This window comes from Triturus cristatus, chromosome 6, assembly GCF_964204655.1.
Source record: "Triturus cristatus chromosome 6, aTriCri1.1, whole genome shotgun sequence".
Classification (NCBI taxonomy): domain Eukaryota; kingdom Metazoa; phylum Chordata; class Amphibia; order Caudata; family Salamandridae; genus Triturus; species Triturus cristatus.
The window spans coordinates 1,675,581,099-1,675,601,360 of record NC_140589.1 but is presented as its reverse complement, the minus strand read 5'-3'; the positions used below and the strand labels follow the sequence as shown (position 1 = coordinate 1,675,601,360).

General features: G+C 44.8%; 1 protein-coding gene across 2 annotated transcripts in view; it reads left to right on the top strand.

Moving 5' to 3' along the window:
• The window catches only part of KCNH1 (potassium voltage-gated channel subfamily H member 1), a 1,587,102-nt gene that overhangs the window by 342,627 nt on the left and 1,224,213 nt on the right, over positions 1 to 20,262 (top strand). For both annotated transcript variants that reach the window (XM_085612841.1, XM_085612840.1), the window contains exon 4: positions 9,283 to 9,411. In XM_085612841.1, coding sequence (XP_085468967.1) covers positions 9,283 to 9,411 — 129 coding nt within the window. The remainder of the gene's footprint in view (positions 1 to 9,282; positions 9,412 to 20,262) is intronic.

The following is a 20,262-nucleotide window of genomic DNA, read 5'->3' as shown; positions in this document are numbered from 1 at the left end:
AGTTGCATGTCCCTTTAACGGGAACCGCTGAATTACTGGACTGTGTCGCACCCTTTTTATGACCGTCAGCTGGAACTGACTGAGCGACGAGCATTTTCATTTTCGTGTCTTTCATACGTCTTTGTTCGTGTTCTTGTTCTTCTCTAATTCTATTTTGGTGATACTGTAACATTTGTAACATCTGTGAAGGAGTGTTAGCTTGCCAAGTGCTCTCAACTTTCAATACTCTATTTTTAACTTGTGGCAGGGAATTCTCGACTAGTTTTGTTACAAAAAGATGTGGATATGAATCACTACTTGCTTTCAGGCCGCTAATAATACCAAAACATTTTTCAAATCGGGAATAAAAATCACTAGTGTCTTCATCGGGTTTCTGTTTACAAGCTGAGATTGCTCCCCAGTCTTCCTTTTTCGTAGTTAATAAACGTGGCAATACTTGTACTAATAATCCTGGCAATGCTTTTGTTCTGTCCCCAAGCCCTACGCCTGCAGTTCGGGCATTTTCTTCGTTTTCTAATACGGTCCAATCAATCTTTTGGTCTCCCACTTCCCACTCTTTTTCTTTGAGGTTCTCGTAAATACCGGCAGGCAATAATACTTTCAATATTTTCATAATGTCAGGATAGGTATAATCACCCATTAGTAACATGTCCTTTAGTTCACGGTGAAAACCTGCTGGATCTTTGTCATGGCTGGGCACTAATTTTTTCATTTCCAATAGTTCTATTTTAGTTATGGGCGTGTACACAAACACGCGTCTAAACGTATTATCATCATTTCTAACTGGGTGTACTTCGCGTAAGGGATTCTGTCTGTCTATGTAATACGTTTTTCTCTCCATGGAAGGAGCTGGATCATGTTCTGGACACAAAAAGGCACTATATCTATGTCGGTATTCTAGAATTACTTTAATTAGATCGGTACCTAGACCTCTCCATTTGTTCAGGAGTAGTTCTATCAATATATCAGGTAGGGGACCAGGATCGGAGTGTTGACCTTTATATAATATAAGGAGATGTTGTATCATGTATATACTAGCTAAACGCTGTTCATCTGGGGCGAGATTCAGAAACGTGTGTGCTAGCGCATCATTACTGTATTTTTCAGAACTGTCAGCCCATTGTACTGCTGACCTGGCTAATTCTTGTTCATCCATAGAATCGAGCACATGGTACCCCCTTCGTTCTCGAAGTAATTTATCAGTAGCCTGGAATAAGTGTTCAGGGGTCTTTGGATTTGAGATAACTGTTTGAAGAATTCTGTTACATTCTGGACGTATCGGACGTATTGGATTATTAAAAGATCTTCCTTTTCCTACATAAGCTATCGTTTGTCTAGCTGATAATTCTAATTGTCCTGTGTTCATTTCTGACTGTTCCTCCTCCTCTTCCTCTGATTCAGTTTTATCTGCTTCTAATCTTCTTTCATGTATTCGTTCTACTTCTTTTCTGATCCTTCGGCACATGACTTCTATACACTTCTGTTTATCATGTTTTCCGTCTGTTATATTCTGACCCCATCTGGTAAGTACTTGCATTTCCTCCGAATCTACTTCAGGCCTATCTCTGTTTCTGATCAGGCAGTTTATGAAGAAGCGTAACAATAATTTCTGCATGTCTACTTTCTGGTATTCCATGGCCTCACCAATACTTTCAGGACCTTGCCCTGTTTGGACAAAGCGATATATTCTGTCTAGATGTTCAACCATTCCTGGTAATGTCATTAAATAGTTTGCAGCTCGTCGTAAACGTACTGAAGATAGCAACATCCTGTCGTGTTTACCTGGCACTGGATCATATCTACAATCTGTAAGAGGCTCATTTAATATATTGTCATTAGCTCTTTGGGGTGTACGTTGGTGTGCTAAATCCCTATAAGTCAATCTAGTTGCTGGCGGTGGCGTGGAAAAACCTCCTGTCGCACCTCCTGAGGTGCCAAGTCCAAAAGGATTTGTTGGGTGTAGGGTAGAGAGTGTGGGTGCAGGAAGGACTGTAGAAACAGATGGAATGTTTAGAACGTGAGGAGTTTGTTGCTGCGGAGGTGGGTGCAGCTGGTCTTGGGGTTGAGCGTCGTTAACAGGTGGTGTGCGTGGCTGCGCACCATTAGCATATTCGGGGGCTGCATCATCTAGATAGGAAGAAAGGAAAATGTCCTTTGCGGTCTTGGGATGTACTTTAATCGGGAGTAATGGAGGTGGCAGATCTTTTGGTACCTCCAAGGTGGCTTTAGGCAAACCCTCGGCCAGAAGAGGATACATACCATTCATAAGAGTGTTTCGTTGTCTGTCTACTTGTTCTGTTTTTACTCGGATACCTTCGTCAATTAATATGTTTTCTCAGGCTCTTTCTGAATCTTCCCTACTTTTCTCTTCCTTTCTGAGCGCTTTCTCTGTGCGTCTATGCGATTCTTTACGCCATAGTTCAATGGCATCTTTCTGTGACTGTCTAGCTTTCTTTTTCCATAATGCTTCTTCTATTCTCATGATGCAATCTGCATCCCATGTTCCAGTACCGGGCCATCTCTGACTCTCTGCTAAATCCTTGGTGTAGTCCACCCATAGATCAAGATATAATACGGCATCTAGACCATGTTTATGGTACATAAAGTACCCTGGAGTGTCCCTAGGTGGAATAGGAACAGCTTCCTCGAGTATCCCTTTTCTAGTTTTTATCTGTCTTAATTTTGAAAATAACGGCATCTTGAACCTTGCTACTTAATTCTTTACTCGGACTTGAACATAATAATTACAATAAACACAATAATGAAGATCGAACAATCACTCATACCACGACATTTAAAACATATCACAAACTTTTTTTTTTTTTTAAACGAACAATAATAATTAGAATAAAACTAGTTAACTGCATAATACTAAATATACTGTATGTACTGCTAAACAGTACAGATACACTGCTAAAACAGTGCAGACCAGGCCTGTGTACCCAAACCCGTCTTGACCGGCACAAACTAATGTGCACGTCTAGATGCGTCCCCAGCAACGGTACTCACCGGGAAGCACGGAACGGAAGGCCTCGGAAGTCTGGACTGGACTAGACCAAACTGGACTGGACTCGACTCGTGACTTAGATACTTCGGAACTTCGGAATCTGGTGGGCCTCTGTATACCTCGGATCTTGCTCTCTCAGCTAGGCTCTGGTCGGGATTCTCCGCACTCCTCACCGCCTCGTCTGGGTGTTGATCGCAGCCTCAGTCGCCCCCGTTGGCCTGAGGGAGATACAGGAAATCCTGCGGGTACGCGTAATTGTCCGTCCGGCTGTGGCAGGAGACCGGGTCTGCAACGCACCTCCGGCGCGTGGGGTGTGAGAGGTGTCCCGATTCGGGCGCCAATTATGTGGTAAATTTAAATTACCTAGACTTAATTTATGCGGTAAAATTCAAGAAGAATAACTCAGTAAAAATAAGAGGCAGAATCCGTGGTATTCGAGGTTATAAAAGGGAAATTTATTCCTTACAAAGGAATGATGATGATGGTTCGAACCAGGCAATCGAGTTCCGTCACCACGAAGGTTCAGGAAGGGATCAGCAATACATTATTGACAGGTTATAATATATATAGTCAATGCATTACAGTAAAGACAGATGTAGGAGGCGTAACAGCTGATAAGAATACACATACGTAATGAAAAAGGTGTTACAATAGGCGTGCATAGAGGCGTATACTAGAAACGTCATTATGATGATGACACAAGTGGGTGGATCCATAAGAGAATCCTGCAAAGTCAGCAAAAATACATGGCAGAGATGCGCGCGCAGCCGCATGACGTGTGACTGACGTGCAACTAGAGGGTGAAGGGAACTTGACATTTAGCCCTACATGAGGAGACAGAAGTCTGGGGTGTCAGGACAACCTAGTCCCAAATCATATCTAATATCTTGTGTTTAAGGAACTATATTATCTGGAAGGAAAGGTCTTTTCGGACAAATCCTATTCTATACTGACTGCTAGTGCGTGTACAAGCGTCTAAGTGTCTACATGAGATGCGAGGGGGCATGGGCCTACCATGGTAACGAAAGTCATGAATTACTTGCACGGAGACAGTAAGGCCGGGCCCTTTGCTCTGCAGCTGGAGGGATGTTTACCTAAGCTACTAGACAGGAATGCATTTCTTGAGGAGTGGAGCAGATAACTTGAAGGCTGAATACAGTTTTTGGCAGGCAACAGGCCGGGCTAGGCATCGTTGGCCGCGCAGGAAGTAAGACAAAGTTCATGGATACAGATGCAGGTCCAGGCTGGAGCATTCAGAGGCAGAAGCAGAAAAGCTCGATGGCAGAATTCAGGGCCTACCTTGCCAGAGCTGGAAAACGTGAAAAGTATACCATATAAAGACGGTGGCAAGGCATACTTAGGAACGGAATATCTGACCCATTCATGGCAGATCTGAAAGAGGACATATTAACGTTGGACACAATTGTATTTGCGTCTTCATAGCTTGAAGTGGAGGGAACATACATGTACTTGTAGCATATACATGGAGCCGTTGGGGTCTAAGATAGGGGACACAATTGACCATAAAAATTCATATTTCCTCAATCTGACCAACATGCATAACAGTAAACTCTAGACGACACCTGTTGAAAAGCACAATAAATAATAGCAGAAAATTATTTGTTGAAAAGTGTCATCTGACCAACATGCAGAACAGTAAACTCTAGACGACACCTGTTGAAAAGCACAATAAATCATGGCAGCAAATTATTTGTTGAAAAGTGCCATCTAACCAACATGCAGAACAGTAAACTCTAGACGACAACTGTTGAAAAGCACAATAAATAATAGCAGCAAATTATTTTCTGAAAAGTGTCATCTGACCAACATGCAGAACAGTAAACTCTAGACGACACCTGTTGAAAAGCACAATAAACAATAGCAGCAAATTATTTGTTTAAAAGTGTCATCTGACCAACATGCAGAACAGTAAACTCTAGACGACACCTGTTGAAAAGCACAATAAACAATAGCAGCAAATTATTTGCTGAAAAGTGTCATCTGACCAACATGCAGAACAGTAAACTCTAGACGACACCTGTTGAAAAGCACAATAAATAATAACAGCAAATTATTTGCTGAAAAGTGTCATCTGACCAACATGCAGAACAGTAAACTCTAGACGACACCTGTTGAAAAGCACAATAAATCATAGCAGCAAATTATTTGTTGAAAAGTGTCATCTGACCAACATGCAGAACAGTAAACTCTAGACGACACCTGTTGAAAAGCACAATAAATAATAGCAGCAAATTATTTGCTGAAAAGTGTCATCTCACCAACATGCAGAACAGTAAACTCTAGACGACACCTGTTGAAAAGCACAATAAATCATAGCAGCAAATTATTTGTTGAAAAGTGTCATCTGACCAACATGCAGAACAGTAAACTCTAGACGACACCTGTTAAAAAGCACAATAAATCATGGCAGCAAATTATTTGCTGAAAAGTGTCATCTGACCAATATGCAGAACAGTGAACTCCAGACACCTATTGAGAAACAAGCAGAGTTTGGTAGAAATCAGCCGTGCTGCGTGTGTGAAGAACCCACAAACAACAGTAGTTGATAATAGGAGTGAATTATCCACTGGGAGTACCCTCACACTGGACTGCATGACATTTAGAGCCACCTAATCTACATCTGAGGTTCCCGCCCAGCCAGCCAAGAGCGAACCAGGGGTACCAGTAACACCCCTGGGCAACTGAGCCTGTTAAGTGTAAGGGTGCTGAATTTGGTCAGCAGGATGTTTAAAGAGGTAGTGTCTGGGTTAAGAGCTGACACGAACGGACTCCCAAATGGTTCCACTCTCGCCTTAGACTGGATTTACACGCATCCAGCAAAGCCGGGCAGAGGCACGCAACGTGTTCAAGGGATTCCTCGCACTGGCTACAGCCCCTGTGTGTTGTTCCTTTCTGGGGTCGATGCCAACTGGCACGATGTTTCAGAAATGGCCGGTCCCCTAGACTTAGGGCCATAAATCTTGCCTTCAGGCGGTTGGAGTACATACAGGCAGGGCAGGTTGCAGGGGATACTGGCTGATAGATGTTAATGACTGCCCAGGCCTGCTCATGTTGGGCTGTGATGGCCCTGTCAGAGTGAAATGACCAGAAGCAGACACTTGGTTTAATTCTTGGTTTAAAGGCGCGTTGGCTAAGGTTGTAGTCGCAGGGTTCCTTCACAGCCAGAAGGTGCTGACAGTCCACAAGATTCTGGTGATGCACTTGACTTGGGCCACAGATGTTGATTCCGGCCGCAACAATACCTCCAAGCAGTCACCCCTGGCTGCCCATAGTTTGTGGCACAGGTTGAGATAGGGGACAGCACTGACTGCCCTCTGATTGAAGAGGCCCAGTTCCAGCCTAATCTGGGCAGTGGAGGAAGACTTTTGCAGGCGAAGAACACTTTTGTATTTCCTTGTGGTATGTTTGTTTAATAAGCTGCAGTTTTTGCCCAGTAAGATTTCACTGCCATAGGAGAGTGTGGGTGTGATTTTAGCCCTCATAACTTCCAGCAGAGGGGAGGTGCTTGGCCATAGCATTGACTTTGATCATTTTGATAAGGTCACCTGAAGAGCAAGAGCCTTTGCTACAACTTCCTTCCGTTGTCTTACAAAGGAGCCTCCAGCCTCAATGTATATTCCCAGGTACTTACATGATGGATCCACTGAGATCCTGTTGCCGTTGTAAGGGAAAGGAAAGTAGATGAAGCTTCCAGAAGCCATGAGATGCAATCCATGATTCTTGTTGGCATAGAACTCGCCTTGCCTTAACGCCGTTTCCATCAGACATGCTTTGCGCTGTAGGCTAGGCATGAACAAACTGTTCTAAGAAAGAGCCTATGTGTGGGGGTAACTCTATATTTTGATACACTTTAGATTGTAGATGGAGGTACAAAAGGGAGAGCATTGTGAACTAATGTTCGCAGTATGATATATACTGCTTTACATTACATATTACACAACTCCATATTTTTTAACCCAGAGCCATGTTACATGCCCATGTTATACCTAAGGCCGATGCAGCCTTCCCACTTCTGACATATTCAACCTACATTTCATTCTGGCACCTCCAGGCAAGCATTTGCAAAATGACTAGCTCAACATCTATGTCTGTACACTATCTGCATCTTTTCAAGGTCCTTTTTCATCTTCCTCATAAGAAACAGCCATATATTGCCAACTCCCACTATCTAAAGTTTTGATTTATCACGTATATCCTTTCCCTCGCTGCTTATGAGTTGAAAATGTATAAAAGTGAGTCAATCGTGGCAGGTTAGACTTCAAATAGGCTTTGGAAATTGAATTGTTTTCATATCATATCTCTCTGATTGAAGAGTAGATGAAATTGGTCCCTTGTTTTCAAATCAAACCCTAGAAAAGATCACTAAGAGAGCCCTAGTTATGGCCTTTGCCATTGTGCTCCTTCCAAGTGCAGTCTCTGTCTACCTACTGACATGATCCATTACAACAAAAATGAAATGGTTGCCTCATGCTGATGGACCAACAGTGTCAATTCTCAGCCACTCTAATGGAACACCTCACTCAAATGGTACACTTGCAAATTGCAGAGGCACTAATGATGCCTTGATGTTACCTCCTGACTTACCCCTCCGGTGGCAAGTGGGATAGGTTCTACAGAACCTGTCTGTGCATCCCTGGCCAGTAGAATGAAATAGTGGAACCACTAGCTTCTTGTGATAACCATGTGAGGATTCACAGAGAGATCTGGGAAGTGCCAGGTTTTCATTGCGGGAGGCTTAGCAGGCTCCACTGGCGTTCTAGCCATCCAACTTCTCCCATCAGTCTAAGCGTCCTGGAAGGGCCTGTGTTCTATGCTTCCTCCAAAACCTGGAAGAGAAGCATAGAAATAACCTCACATAGTTGTGGAGAGGATGATATTGCAGTACTTGAATATTCAGGGAAAGTACCTGTGTGTAAGCCTTGCTGTACCTTTGGCATACAGGGCTACTCGCTAATGGAGGCTGAAACATGTAGATCAGTATTTGCACTTTCACATTAGGATGTGACTGGACATTTACAACCAGTCTCCACAGCCACCTTCACTATGTTTTAACCTTGCCTTACTTCTCCACGAATAAAATGTAATTGGAATAAGTAAAGACATTTTTAATCTCCCACTTTCACTGACTACACTTCACGCACAGCCTGTTCCGCTGTAATCAGGCGTCGTAGCACACCCGATAGGCATTCGGCCCCTCGGGTGGGATCCCAATGATTAAGCATGTCACCAACTAGGTTGGTGAGTAAGGGATCTCCTTAAACACAGACGTGACTCCTCATGCCAACGCTCGCAGTTGGGAATCACTCTTTTGTTGATTGTTAAGTTGTATGTTACTAGGGGATCAAGAGTGGCTCCAAAAAATAGTCCCTTCTCTCTCCTGTTGATTATATTTTTACAGGGGGAGTAAACAATACAAGCACCTCAGTGCATGTTAATGAATAGCTGTGACATACACTACAGAGACTTAGTGGAATTGCCAAAAGGGGAACTTCCAAGGACAGGAGACAGGTGTAAACCTTTGACTTGGTGGGATTGGGCGTCTGGTCATAGTGTTGGTCACTTTGCCCTATTTTGGGTGGGGCAGCCATCACTAGATATCCCTGCCTGGGACCAATGAGAGGCATGGCTGTCCTGGGCACGGAAATCAATCAGTGGCCGTGACTCGCACAGACCGAGTGGACCAGTCTGTAGGGTCCTGGGAGTCAGCTTTTGTTCCTCCAACCTGGAGCGGCTCCAGAGGTGAAGGTCAGGCTGTCGTTGCTGCTGGTACTGGTTGCAGAGCAGTCCCTACACCCTTGCATCATCAACGTTGGATTAAAAGCCAACACTCAGCAGATGACCAATCAATGGCTTTCTGCAAACATCGAATGGTGAAGGCGGCAGGGTTGATTCCTGAAGGACCCACGCGTGCTGTTTATTTGATTGGAAAACGTTTTCTGAAGACTGTTTCACAAAAAGTGATTCACACCCACGTAATACTTGGTAAGGTCAGGAGCAAAAATTCTGGAATTGCTACATTGGATTGGTAATATATGTTTCTATACAATGAATGTTGATATGCGCCCTTTCTGTCTTATTTGTGACTGCATGTTTATTTTTATAACTTTAATGTGGGATAGCGTACACTGATTGCGAGGAGGCCGAGTTAAGTGCACCTTATTGTGTTGTTACATTTTCTATGCGAGCAGTACTGTACTTTAATGGCCTCTCCCACTGGTTCTGATGTGTGCCTTGTTTTTTATCTTTTCATTCAGGAACACCTCTGTGGTTTTTTGTGAAAATTGCTCCAATTCGGAACGAACAAGACAAAGTGGTTTTATTCCTTTGCACCTTCAGTGACATCACTGCGTTTAAGCAGCCAATCGAGGACGACTCATCCAAGGGTGAGTGCAGATCTATTTATGAAAACGGTCAACCAAAGAAATTCATTTCCTTTTAGTACATTGAAACCCATTTTTTCCTGTTAAGGTCATTAAAAAAATCCACAAATGACATGATTCCTGAACGAAACTAGCCGTGAACTCAATCCTTCTTTTATTAGAATCCAGTTTTTATTTTGATATGTACTTTTTTTTTTATTTAAATATTTGCATGCGTTATGTTGCATATTTCTTATATGCAGTTTATTGCAGGATTGTTCTAAAAATTAACATTTCCTTTATATCCGTAGCGTTTATTGACGATTAAATTCACAGGCGCAATAATATACTTAATAATATAGTAATGTACCAAAATGATTGAGTATATGGCTTTCATTAGAAGCCACAAGCATGAATACGGGACTCTAAATTACGTTATTCCCTGCTATTTAATCACGCAGTAAAAAACAGAAGTTGTTTTGCAAAACTAGAACATCCAGGGGAAGCCCTCGCCTTCTCGGTTTTTCTCTTGCCTCGCCCGGGTCCCCAGAGATCCGAGTCTTCCCGCCTCCTCTCATCCTCTCAGACCTCTCTGGTGTTGATGGGGGTGGAGACATGCATGTGGCCCTCAGCCTGCCACCGTCTCCTCTCTGAGCTGAGGGTCCCTGCAGATGTGCAGCTGACCGGTGGTTCCAGGCCGCTCTCCTGTAGTTCTCAAGGAGACGATTGACCCGTGCTGGGGGAGGGGGGCAGGGTGCCACTTACAACTTTTTAGGTCTCGCATAGGGCAGCGCATGCGCTGCCTCTACGAGGCATTAAGTATTTAGTATTAGTGGGGAAACTCCACCCATTGCATTTATATATGTTTTTTAACTTGCCATTGGTTAAACCTGGCATTGCTCTTTTTATGTAGCTATTTGATTGGCTGGTGGTCCGAAACGTCATTTCCGTTTTGCTTCCATTGTGCAGGAAGCAGCACCGACCAACTACCATTTACTTTCGCTCCTGGCTGTTATCTATACGTTTAGGGACTACTTGTTTTTTGATTCGCGCTCCGCGCACCATGCCCGCTTTCACTTTCAAAGCAGGGACAATGGCGGACGTCGTAATAACTGTGCACCAGCCATCGCGCTCTCTCCTATGGTAAGTCCCCTTCTTCCTTCTGAAACCACTTTGCTTTATGAGTAGCTTCTCCCATTCACACACTCAACATGCCATGCACGCTTTCACTTTCGAAAAAGGGACAATGGCGACCCTTGTCGTGACTCTGCTCCAGCCCTCGCGCTCTCTCTTATCCTAACTCCCCTTCTTCTTTTTGAAACTGCTTTGCCGCCCCATGCCGTGCCTTTCATTTGCATTTCTTAAGTGCACCGCAGTGATTTTGGGATCAACGGTGTCTGTGTCCCTCTTGCTTTAGCCCCGCCCTTCCCTCCTCATGGCGTGCCTTTTATTTGCATTTATTAATCGGGCCTCAGTGATTTTAGGCTTGAGGGTGTCTTTTTCTGTGCTGTTTTAGCCCCGCCCTGCCATTTCCCATGTTGGCCAAACCATCCGGTAGCTGCATGTATGTCGAGAAACATTTTTGGGGACCCGCTGCCAATCACAGCACTCAGTGCTGTGCTCTTCTCCACCATTACGTCATATCGTATTTTTTAAATGAATTTCTCCACATAGATGCAGCCACGCGCTGCCCTCCGTGCAGTGCCCTACTCCGTGCAGTGCCCTCCCCCACCATTACCTCACGTGCGGTTTTAAAAGAAAGTAATGCTTCTGTTGACATAGCTGCAACTTCGCGCTGCACTCGGTGCTGCTGAGCGCAGCTGCAACTAGCTGCGGTTAGCCAATTTCTTAAAAACGATGTGCCATGCTGGGATCAAGCACATCGTTTATCTGACTATTCTGTGCAAAAGAGGGGCACTGTAATATTGGCTAACTCCTCATATTGTACGGGCCATCTCTGCATGTAGGGTGTGGCTTAATGGCTAGGGCGGCCAATTGGGAAGCGGGTTCGAGTCTGATGGGAGGCTCAATCATCCTGGGATTCTGGGCGAATCACTTAATCCCATATCAATGAATTACCTAATTCCGGTTGCTAATGCAAAGACGTGTGAGATCAGTTTTCAAATACATATATAACTATATTTGCAGAAGGTATGCGAGTTACTATTTGGAAACACTTCCGCGGTGATAAAAGTAAAAAGGCTGTTATCTGGCTGTCCCAGAGCCCAACAGGCAACAATTGCACAAGTTCTAAATTTAGACGCAACTAAATATAAACCTGCTGTGCTCCTATATTGCTTCCGCCCTGCCTACCCACAGTCTTCTGTCCTTTCTCTCACCACACACCCCCCCAGCCTTCCTACCCTCCGGCCCCAGCCCTCCTGTCACCTCCGTCTCTCACCACACACACCCCCAGCCCTCCTACCCTCCGGCCCCAGCCCTCCTGTCACTTCCCTCCCTCACCACACACACCCCAGCCCTCCCCTCCCTCTGGCCCCAGCCCTCCTGTCTCTCCTCCCCTCTCCACACCCTCAACCCTCGGCCTCCAGTCCCTCCTCTTCTCTCAGTTTCTGTAGTTTCCATTAGGAGTTAGGGGGATGAGGCGCCCACGAAGCACCCCTTGCCGCTGCCAGGATTAACTCTCTTTTGTCACTATAACCCCGTTGCATTCTGGGTCTAATAGTTTCTATCCATAAGACCCGCGGACCGGACGCGCCCGCCCTGACAGAGAGTTAACTAAAGCCAGGGCCAGCTGAGGGGGCGAGTTTGTGACGTGGGACCACTTGGGCATATGCCCCTCTTCTGTCCCATTACCCTTGGACTTTAACCCCTGGTGCCCCTACACATGTCACCTATGGCCCTAGCCTTACTTCAAACCATGGCTGGAAACGAGCCATAGTTAAGTGAGTTTCCAACGAGATCCACCATTTTCCCCTTGGAGAAGAGAGCCAGGGTGACTCCGCCTTTCATCCGTGTGGCGGAGAGTCAGGGTGACTCCACCTTTTCCCCTATGGAGGAGAGGGCCACGCTGACTTCACGTTTTATCCGTGTGGATGACAGCGCCAAGGTGACTACACCTTTTATCCTTATGAAGGGTAGAGTCTGGGTGACTGGCTGCACCTGTTTATTTGTTCGCAGGAGAGTCTGGGTGACTGTACTTTTTATCCATGTGGAGGAGAAAGTTTGAGTGTGCTCCTGCACACAACACATGCCCCCGCACCTCTGGCAGTGTCATCACGGGGAGTTTAAACCCTACAATGGGCCTGTCCTCGGGAACTGAACATAGCTTGTTATCTTTGTACTTTGAGGTGTTTCCTCCGTCAGTCCAGCTGCTGGGAATCGTGAGTTGTTGAGCGTGCAGCAAGGGTGGGGCCTTGGGTGCAGCCCCTCCCTGGACAGGTGAGCCGTGTGTGCTGCAATTCCGGCAACCAAGCAAACACTGAGAGAGGGAGAGGTTCATCCGCACCATGCCAGATAGACACACTAACAGAGGGCAGAGACGAGCAGACAGTACCCACAGAGGAGGCCATGCAGAGACCGACGCTTGCGTCCGGACGAAACTGCCCCCAATCAGACACATAACCCCTTTGTCCGTCGCAAGGGGGGGGCTAGGACTCAAGGTAATAAAGACCAGTGCTTGAAATGCGAATATAAAAAGAGCGTGTACTCTTTGCCCCAGTGTACCTGTTTGCTACTCAGAGGTGCTGGTACTCACTCTCCCATTCAAAAGTACTGCATTCCAATTGAAAAGTGCAGGTCATTTCCCTTTCAAATTGAAGAAGAGCGGGCACTAAATTCCTGATGGACCTGCTCATTTAAAGCACTGAATTTCATGTCATCACGGACGTTGTTTTCAGCCCTGGGCTTTAAATCCATAAATGAATGGTATGAAGCGTGTCAGTGGCTAAATGGATGCAAACGTGGACTACAATACCCCGAATGCACGTGGCTGCCATATTACAACCCACGACTAAAACAGTGCCATGAAGCGAGGTGGCCTCCTCCTGAGCCCCCACACACTGATAAACAGTGAAGGAGTGCTGGCTCTAACTCTGGGGGCAGCTCCGTCTAACCCTTCCCAGGGTCCCTCACTTGGTTGCTGGGGGACCCCCATTGACTCCAAGCTGTGCTTTTGGAATGTTCGGTGAGCAGGCCTTCCCGACTATCAGCTGACGCGTCTTCAACGGGTGCAGACCCCGTGGATTGGCTTGTTCTCGGGTGATGCCAGGACAATAGTGCTCCCCATTTGAGGAAAGCTTCCCATTGGCTGACAGCGTGAAGGCACGAGTGGGATTTAAGAATCTGACGTGAGTCCATAAATGTCGTATGGTACTTGGTACGATTAACTGACCCTTAAGATGCCTCTGCCTGTAAAGCCACCCCAAGATCTGTCTGTGCTGGAAGTCCCCAGCGCCAATTATAAATTATCAAATAGGGATGATATGTTATGGTACTGAGTATATGTATTCAAAGCTCATCGTTTGACGATTTTTTGGCTTCTTGGCGCTTAGTGGAGATTCTCCATGATTGGACGTAACGATGGAACTAACTACCCACTCATTTAAGAGCGTCCCTTTGCATTTTTTTTAGTACAAAAGCAGAAAGGTTAAAATGTGATGGTGGTTAAAATGTGATCTGCTCTTGCTTTCGACATATAAATTGTTGTATTGTATTCTGCTTTTATGGCCCTTGTGGCCGAAATAAAGTTTTTTTGACTGACTGGTATTTTGCTAACTCCTACTTGAAAATCGCGTGCTGCCCTACCGCGAGATTTTTTCCCCCGAAATTACCCGCGTGTTTCACACCTGGATACAGGTTGGTGTGTGGTGCACACGTGTTATAAATATTCAGTTGTAAGAGAGACGGACAGCCAGTCAGAGCGACAGGGCAGACTCCACAGAGACAGACAGCCGGACAGAAGGCCAGGGCATACCTTGAAGAGATGAGAGTGGGATAACTTCCCATAGTGCTATCAACGAGACAGACGGACAGATGGCCTGACCGAGTCAGGGGGCAGCCCACGCAAATACAGGGGGCCGGGAGAATGTCATTGTCCTATTACTGAAGGGCCAGAGATGCACACTGTGGAATAGGGCAGTGCCCGGCGGCAGGAGGGGTGCTGCTGCTGTAAACAGAAACGCAAAAACTGCTTTTGTATGGAGTATACACACAAGTATTGTAAAAGCCTTTCATTTACATCTATGCATTTAAAATATACATCTATATGTTCTTTTTAATAAAGGAACGAATATTGTTCAGTTAAACATAGTGTATTCACGTTGTTTGGCCCACAGAAGTGTCATACTTTACTGTTTGTCCCCGGATTTTTGGGCGCCTTGGATAGTTTAAACTAGCATTTGCAATGCAAAAGGTCTCGCATTTAAGCAAGTTTGCGCTATCGACATTGCAAACAACACTGCTTTTTATTTTTGCTTTCGTTTTTGAAACATAAATAAAATGCATTGTCATTTACAGTGCCAATAGCTTAAACGCGCGTAAATGCGAGACCTATTGCATTGCAAATGCTTGTTTATATTTTGGTGGGATAATGAAGCAATTGAGAGTGGTGTGGGTGAGTGGCAGGCTGCCCGGTTTTTGTAAATGTTTGATGGGGCTTTGGGTGTTGGGGGTCAGTAGCAATACAGCAGGTATTCTGTTGAATATTTGGGAGGGGCTGGTAATGCAAGGGTGGTGTTTCTATTTTGGGAGGGGAGTGGGAGACACCTAGATGATTGTGGGGTAGAAGAACACAGGTATAAGCATTTCTTTTGTGTACATGCCGCACGGTGCATGGGCGCTGAGGCAGTTATGGTCATTTTATTCCTACATAAATACCAGCTTAACATGTGGCTCTAATACTGTGAAGTAACTGCACAGGGACACACACAAAGCTTCAGCATAGTTAGAATTGTCATTGGTCCTGGCATAAGATGCAATCCTGCATGAAAGTAGCTCTGCTGAACTTCCCCGATAGTATCTGAATTTATATCTCTGCACACACAAGCGCGAGCAACCATCCTTCATGCTTCTCCAAGGAATCTCTCGTTTCTGACAAATGTTCTTTGCGAGAGAAAATTCACTTGAGATCCTGTGTCCAGGACTGAAGGAAAGCCTTGTTTTTCTTCTCAATCCCGAGTATCTGTGTCTTTTCTGTTGAAAGCTGTCTGAATAGATAGGTGTTGCCATGAACATAGAAAGACCACATTATTGTGATAAATAAACCCAAGATTGCAGCAGTCAGCGTCCTCCATGGAGCTTTACAGATTTGTTGAACTAGTGTCAAGCATTCAATTTCAAAAGCTTGTGAGTCTCAGACCATATGCTGTGCTTTCTAGTTTCCCCAAATGTAATGTGCATCTTAAGTGTCACAAAGCGGATTAATATTGTAACAGGCCTGCCTCTCACCAGCCTTCCACCTCAGCTCAGCGTACTGTGATTCACACTACTGTGTTTGTCCAGTCAGACTGGTTTACCTCATCAGTGCTTCAGCAAGTCATAGATACCCTTTCATTCTCTGATATGGGTCAGAGTTATAGCTCCCTTCAATGGATCGGGCGTATCCGCTTTAGAACACAATGGGCTGCTGATTCTGTTGATTAGCTGACACATGTCTCGGTACATGTTATACGCTAATCAGCTCATTTATAAGAGTCTAGGTAGGCTGAATTAGTGATGTGGTCAGCACCTCCATGTTCCATAAACATAAAGCTGCCATTAGAATGCTCACTGGAACACCTTTAAAATGAAGCATAATTTAATTATTTGATCGTACAGCTTTCAGACCTTCTGATGCAATTGCCTGGCATTTGAAGCACGACCCTCAATTTCCAAATATACTCTAAGAATGGAGAGAGGAGTTGGAACAGATAATATTATATACTTTAGAATATTTTATGGCTGACCTCTTTCTCCATCCCAACAGAGCCCTCGAGTTATTTCATTCTAAGGCGATTTCATTCTCTTTATTAAGTTTGATGGTTGTTTCAATGTTTTTCAAGTTTCCTACAGAGGTCCATGGTTGTCACTTGAGTAGTCTATCATCTGATACTGGAGTGAGAACAATCATCTGGATGAAACTGACCTCAAGTGAAAACCTCTCACAATACAGTGAGAACCTGATTTGCCTATTACTCTTATGTAAAACCACCCCGAAGTAGAATTTGTTTCCTCCATTTATAATGAAAGATTACATTTTGGGGCAATACATCTTTTGCCAAGAGTTGCAAGTGTGGATTATCTATGCCAGATGTGTGTCAGTATAATGGTGTAGATGGTAATATTGTACATAACATCGACACTTTATTGTCTAAGCGTTCCAAATAGGAGTAGTTACTTGTGAGTCCAGTTTACCGTATATCAACCCATACCCATCTACCAATCTAATGACGTGGAATTTCTGGCGCCGTTCTGATCAAACACCATCTGATGACGTCAGACTCACCATTATTCCAAACAGTAAACGTAGACCATTTCACTCCATTTGTGATTGCATGTAGGAGGACGCTCTTGGCCATGCATGTCACTGCCTCGACTCTTCCATCAGTACCAAGTGGCCTTCCAATTGCACACTGCGACACACATTTACACTATCATCTAGAAAAAGGATCAGAGAACTCAACCAGCATCACTGCGTCCTGGACTAAGTGTTCCACTGGGTGACGGAGAGCTGCCTGTGCATGCGTAGGGTCAAGACTGAGGTCCTTGTAGCCACATATACCAAGCCCAATTCACTACCATTTGACTGGCCTTGGAAATCTGGCCTCCCGCTCGTCAACATAAGGAACCTGGGGATTCTTTTTGAAACTTACCTCTTTCTCACTCTCCATAACAAATAAAGAAGGGTGTGTATGAGTATCACGAACCATACATTCTATTGATTTAACAAAAAAAGGGGCATTATTGAGGTTTTGAATCGGAAGAAAAGCATGTGTTCATTTACTCAATTATATTTATATAAAACAAGAAATAACCTTAACATGACCCAGTGGATGGATGAAGGTGATCCGTTATTAGGAGAGTTTTTTAAGATCAAGGAAAAGTTTCTTCCACCATGCTATGATTAGATTTTTATGTTATATTATCTGTATTTGTATAGCCTCTTATTGCCCGTGTGCGTATCCTGGTGCTTTATTAAGGGGGGTAGGGGTAAGAGGGAACACAAAATGAGACTGGGGAATTAACAGAATTCCCGTAGCCATGGCAAGAGATGATGTAAGTCTGTAGAGTCTAAAGTGGTCTTTTAATATGACTTGCTTAATGGATTTTGGTAATCTGAAATTGTCTTTGGTTTAGGCAAAGGTTAAGGTCGTGAGTGGAGTAAAGAAGAATTTATGTGTAAATATACTTGATTACCATACACACGTCGGTGGTTGGTGTTATTATAAAGACATCAAGTTTTCAATTACTCACATTACCTCTTATTGGTTGTGGAATTACAGTGGGTCCTCTAATTGAATAATTAAAAGTGATATATATAAGTGATTAACAAATTATTGAATGCCTGTTGGAGCTCAGATCTTTTAATCACTGGGCTGAATATTCAGGCTCTGGGTGATATTTGTACTGTGACTTTTGCTCTCAAATGGTGAATAACAACTAGTAACTACTATAGGGTGACCAGGCGTCCCGGATTTGCCAGGACGGTCCCCGTTTTTCACCAGCTGTCCGTGCAGATTTCGAGAAATTTAGCTCATGTCCCGGTTTTTGGAGAGGGTCGACTAAAAACTGGGGGAGGTGTTTTTTTATGTTTTACAAAGCGGGGATAGTTAGCAGTTGTTCTAAGAAAGCAATTTAATTCACAGGCAAGCTACTGGGTTTAAAAATTGCATCTTATGTATGTTCTTACTGCGTGTTTTGTAATTCTCTGCTGAGGAGCGCTGTCATTCTGTGCGCTCGCTTGACGTAAAATTATAGTCCTACTTCTGTTTTTGTGAAATGTCCCAGTTTTTTGCTTTAAAATTCTGGTCACCCTAAGCTACTACCTTTATCACTGAAATGACACATCCTGCTCTGTAATGTTGCATGTTAGTGTGAGAGGCTGGACATTCTGGATTAGCATGCAGTCTGCTGTCTGTGTACATCTCATGTCTCATCTGCCACTGGTGCCAGTGTATTACATCAGTGTGTGGTTTGCTGTCTACCCCTGGATGGATTACTGTTCCCCTAGCCCCTGTCCTGCCTCCTGGATCTGCATGAGTCGCTGGGGATCACCTCGAAGAAGAGAGATCCCTGTAGTACAGTTTGAACCCATGATTTATGAACCAACAATGTTGGCTGTGTGGAGTGAGGGACTCTGTCAGGTGTATTTGCATATTCATTAGCAGTTGTAAATAAAACAGTCCCAACAAGATGTTGGCAATGTGAATTATTAGGGAGTAGCTACAAATAAAGAAAGCTATTGGAAAGTCCAGGGACCTTTGCATAAGCACTTTAAATTGATGTTTCGTCTTTAAATCTAGATGGGCGTATAGAAGTCTGCAGAACTGAAGCCTTCGGCCAGGGGTGTGTGAGGGCACCTGTGATTGATGTCCATGTAGGTGTGTGCTGTTTGTGAAGTGGGTACCTAGCCACAAGGCAGCGGGCGCTGGACAGGGGCAATGGCAGAGACACAGTCAACGGGTGATTGAAGGGGATGCTGGTGCCTGAATAGAGGTGGGCTGCTACTCTGTCGTCATGCTCTTTAAAGAGCTGTGTCTTTTCAGGGCTTTCTTAACATGGAAGGGTTGGATGGATATGTTGCTCCAGATGAGAGATGTCATCACCGCCAAGGGCTTGTTGAAGGGAGAATGGGCGCCCTCCTTGCTGCTAGTTTACTGTGGTCACATTTGTGCCTTGATTTTGGACCACAAGCTTTGTCCAGTTGCACTTCTTGTAGTTACTGTTTACATATTCCATGCATTCTGTCTAGCATATGCAACGTGTGAGTAGAGGCTCTGTGAGCCTAACGCTCGCTGCTTATGTCTGCTGATCACAAGCTTGGATGTCAGTAGGGATATATCACCCTTTCATCCTTCGGAGGTCAATACATTGAGAACCATAACTTCGGATAATAGTAGGTCAAGCGATATAGAACTCCAAATCAGTTTACTAAGCACTGTGAGATAACTAGTTGATACTGGAATTGACTGCGCGGGCAGTCTGTATATATCCAACGGCGTTGCTATGTTTCTCCTCGCAATAGAATCCGCATAGAACTAGTATACAGCATTCAACCCATTTCACTGCTTATCATAAAAGCCGATATGTTTCCACTCCCTGTATACATTGTCCTCGGCGAGACGCGTGCAGGTTTGATTTCAGCACCATGGACAGCGCAACCCGCCAGCAGCTGCCGCTGTGACGAAGGCGTCTGTGTTACTTGATGCAGCCAGGCCTGTATTCTAAAGACCCCCCCCCCCCCCCCCCCACGACACAGCCTACTTAACTCGCTGTGCTCCCACTCACATTTAAAACATGAATTCTGCTGCTAGGGTCTGAGACGTCGGGGAAAACGAGGACAAATCATAAACCGATGGGTGCAGATAGGTGGCAAAGATAACAGGGCCTCGAAAGCAATTACAGATGTCTTATTCTTATCTCCCTGTGCGAGTGAGGGCAGAGCGGAAAAGAGCGTGGGGGAGGGGAGTCCAGTGTGAGGTCAGCAAAAGAGCACCCATAGTGTGGCAGCCAGGGTAAGGGCTCTGTGCAGGCCGCAGTCGCTGGATCGTTTTCGGTGTCGGTGCAGAGCATTCAGGGATTCATAGCTCATTGCCTAGTGCTTGGGTAGTTCATTCGGATATCGGTGCATTGCTTCTCCGCAACTGAATGCGACTATTGTTGGAGGAATCCTTCGCTTCCCGCAACAAGCGTGGCCATGTTTAGCACTGACCAGGTAAT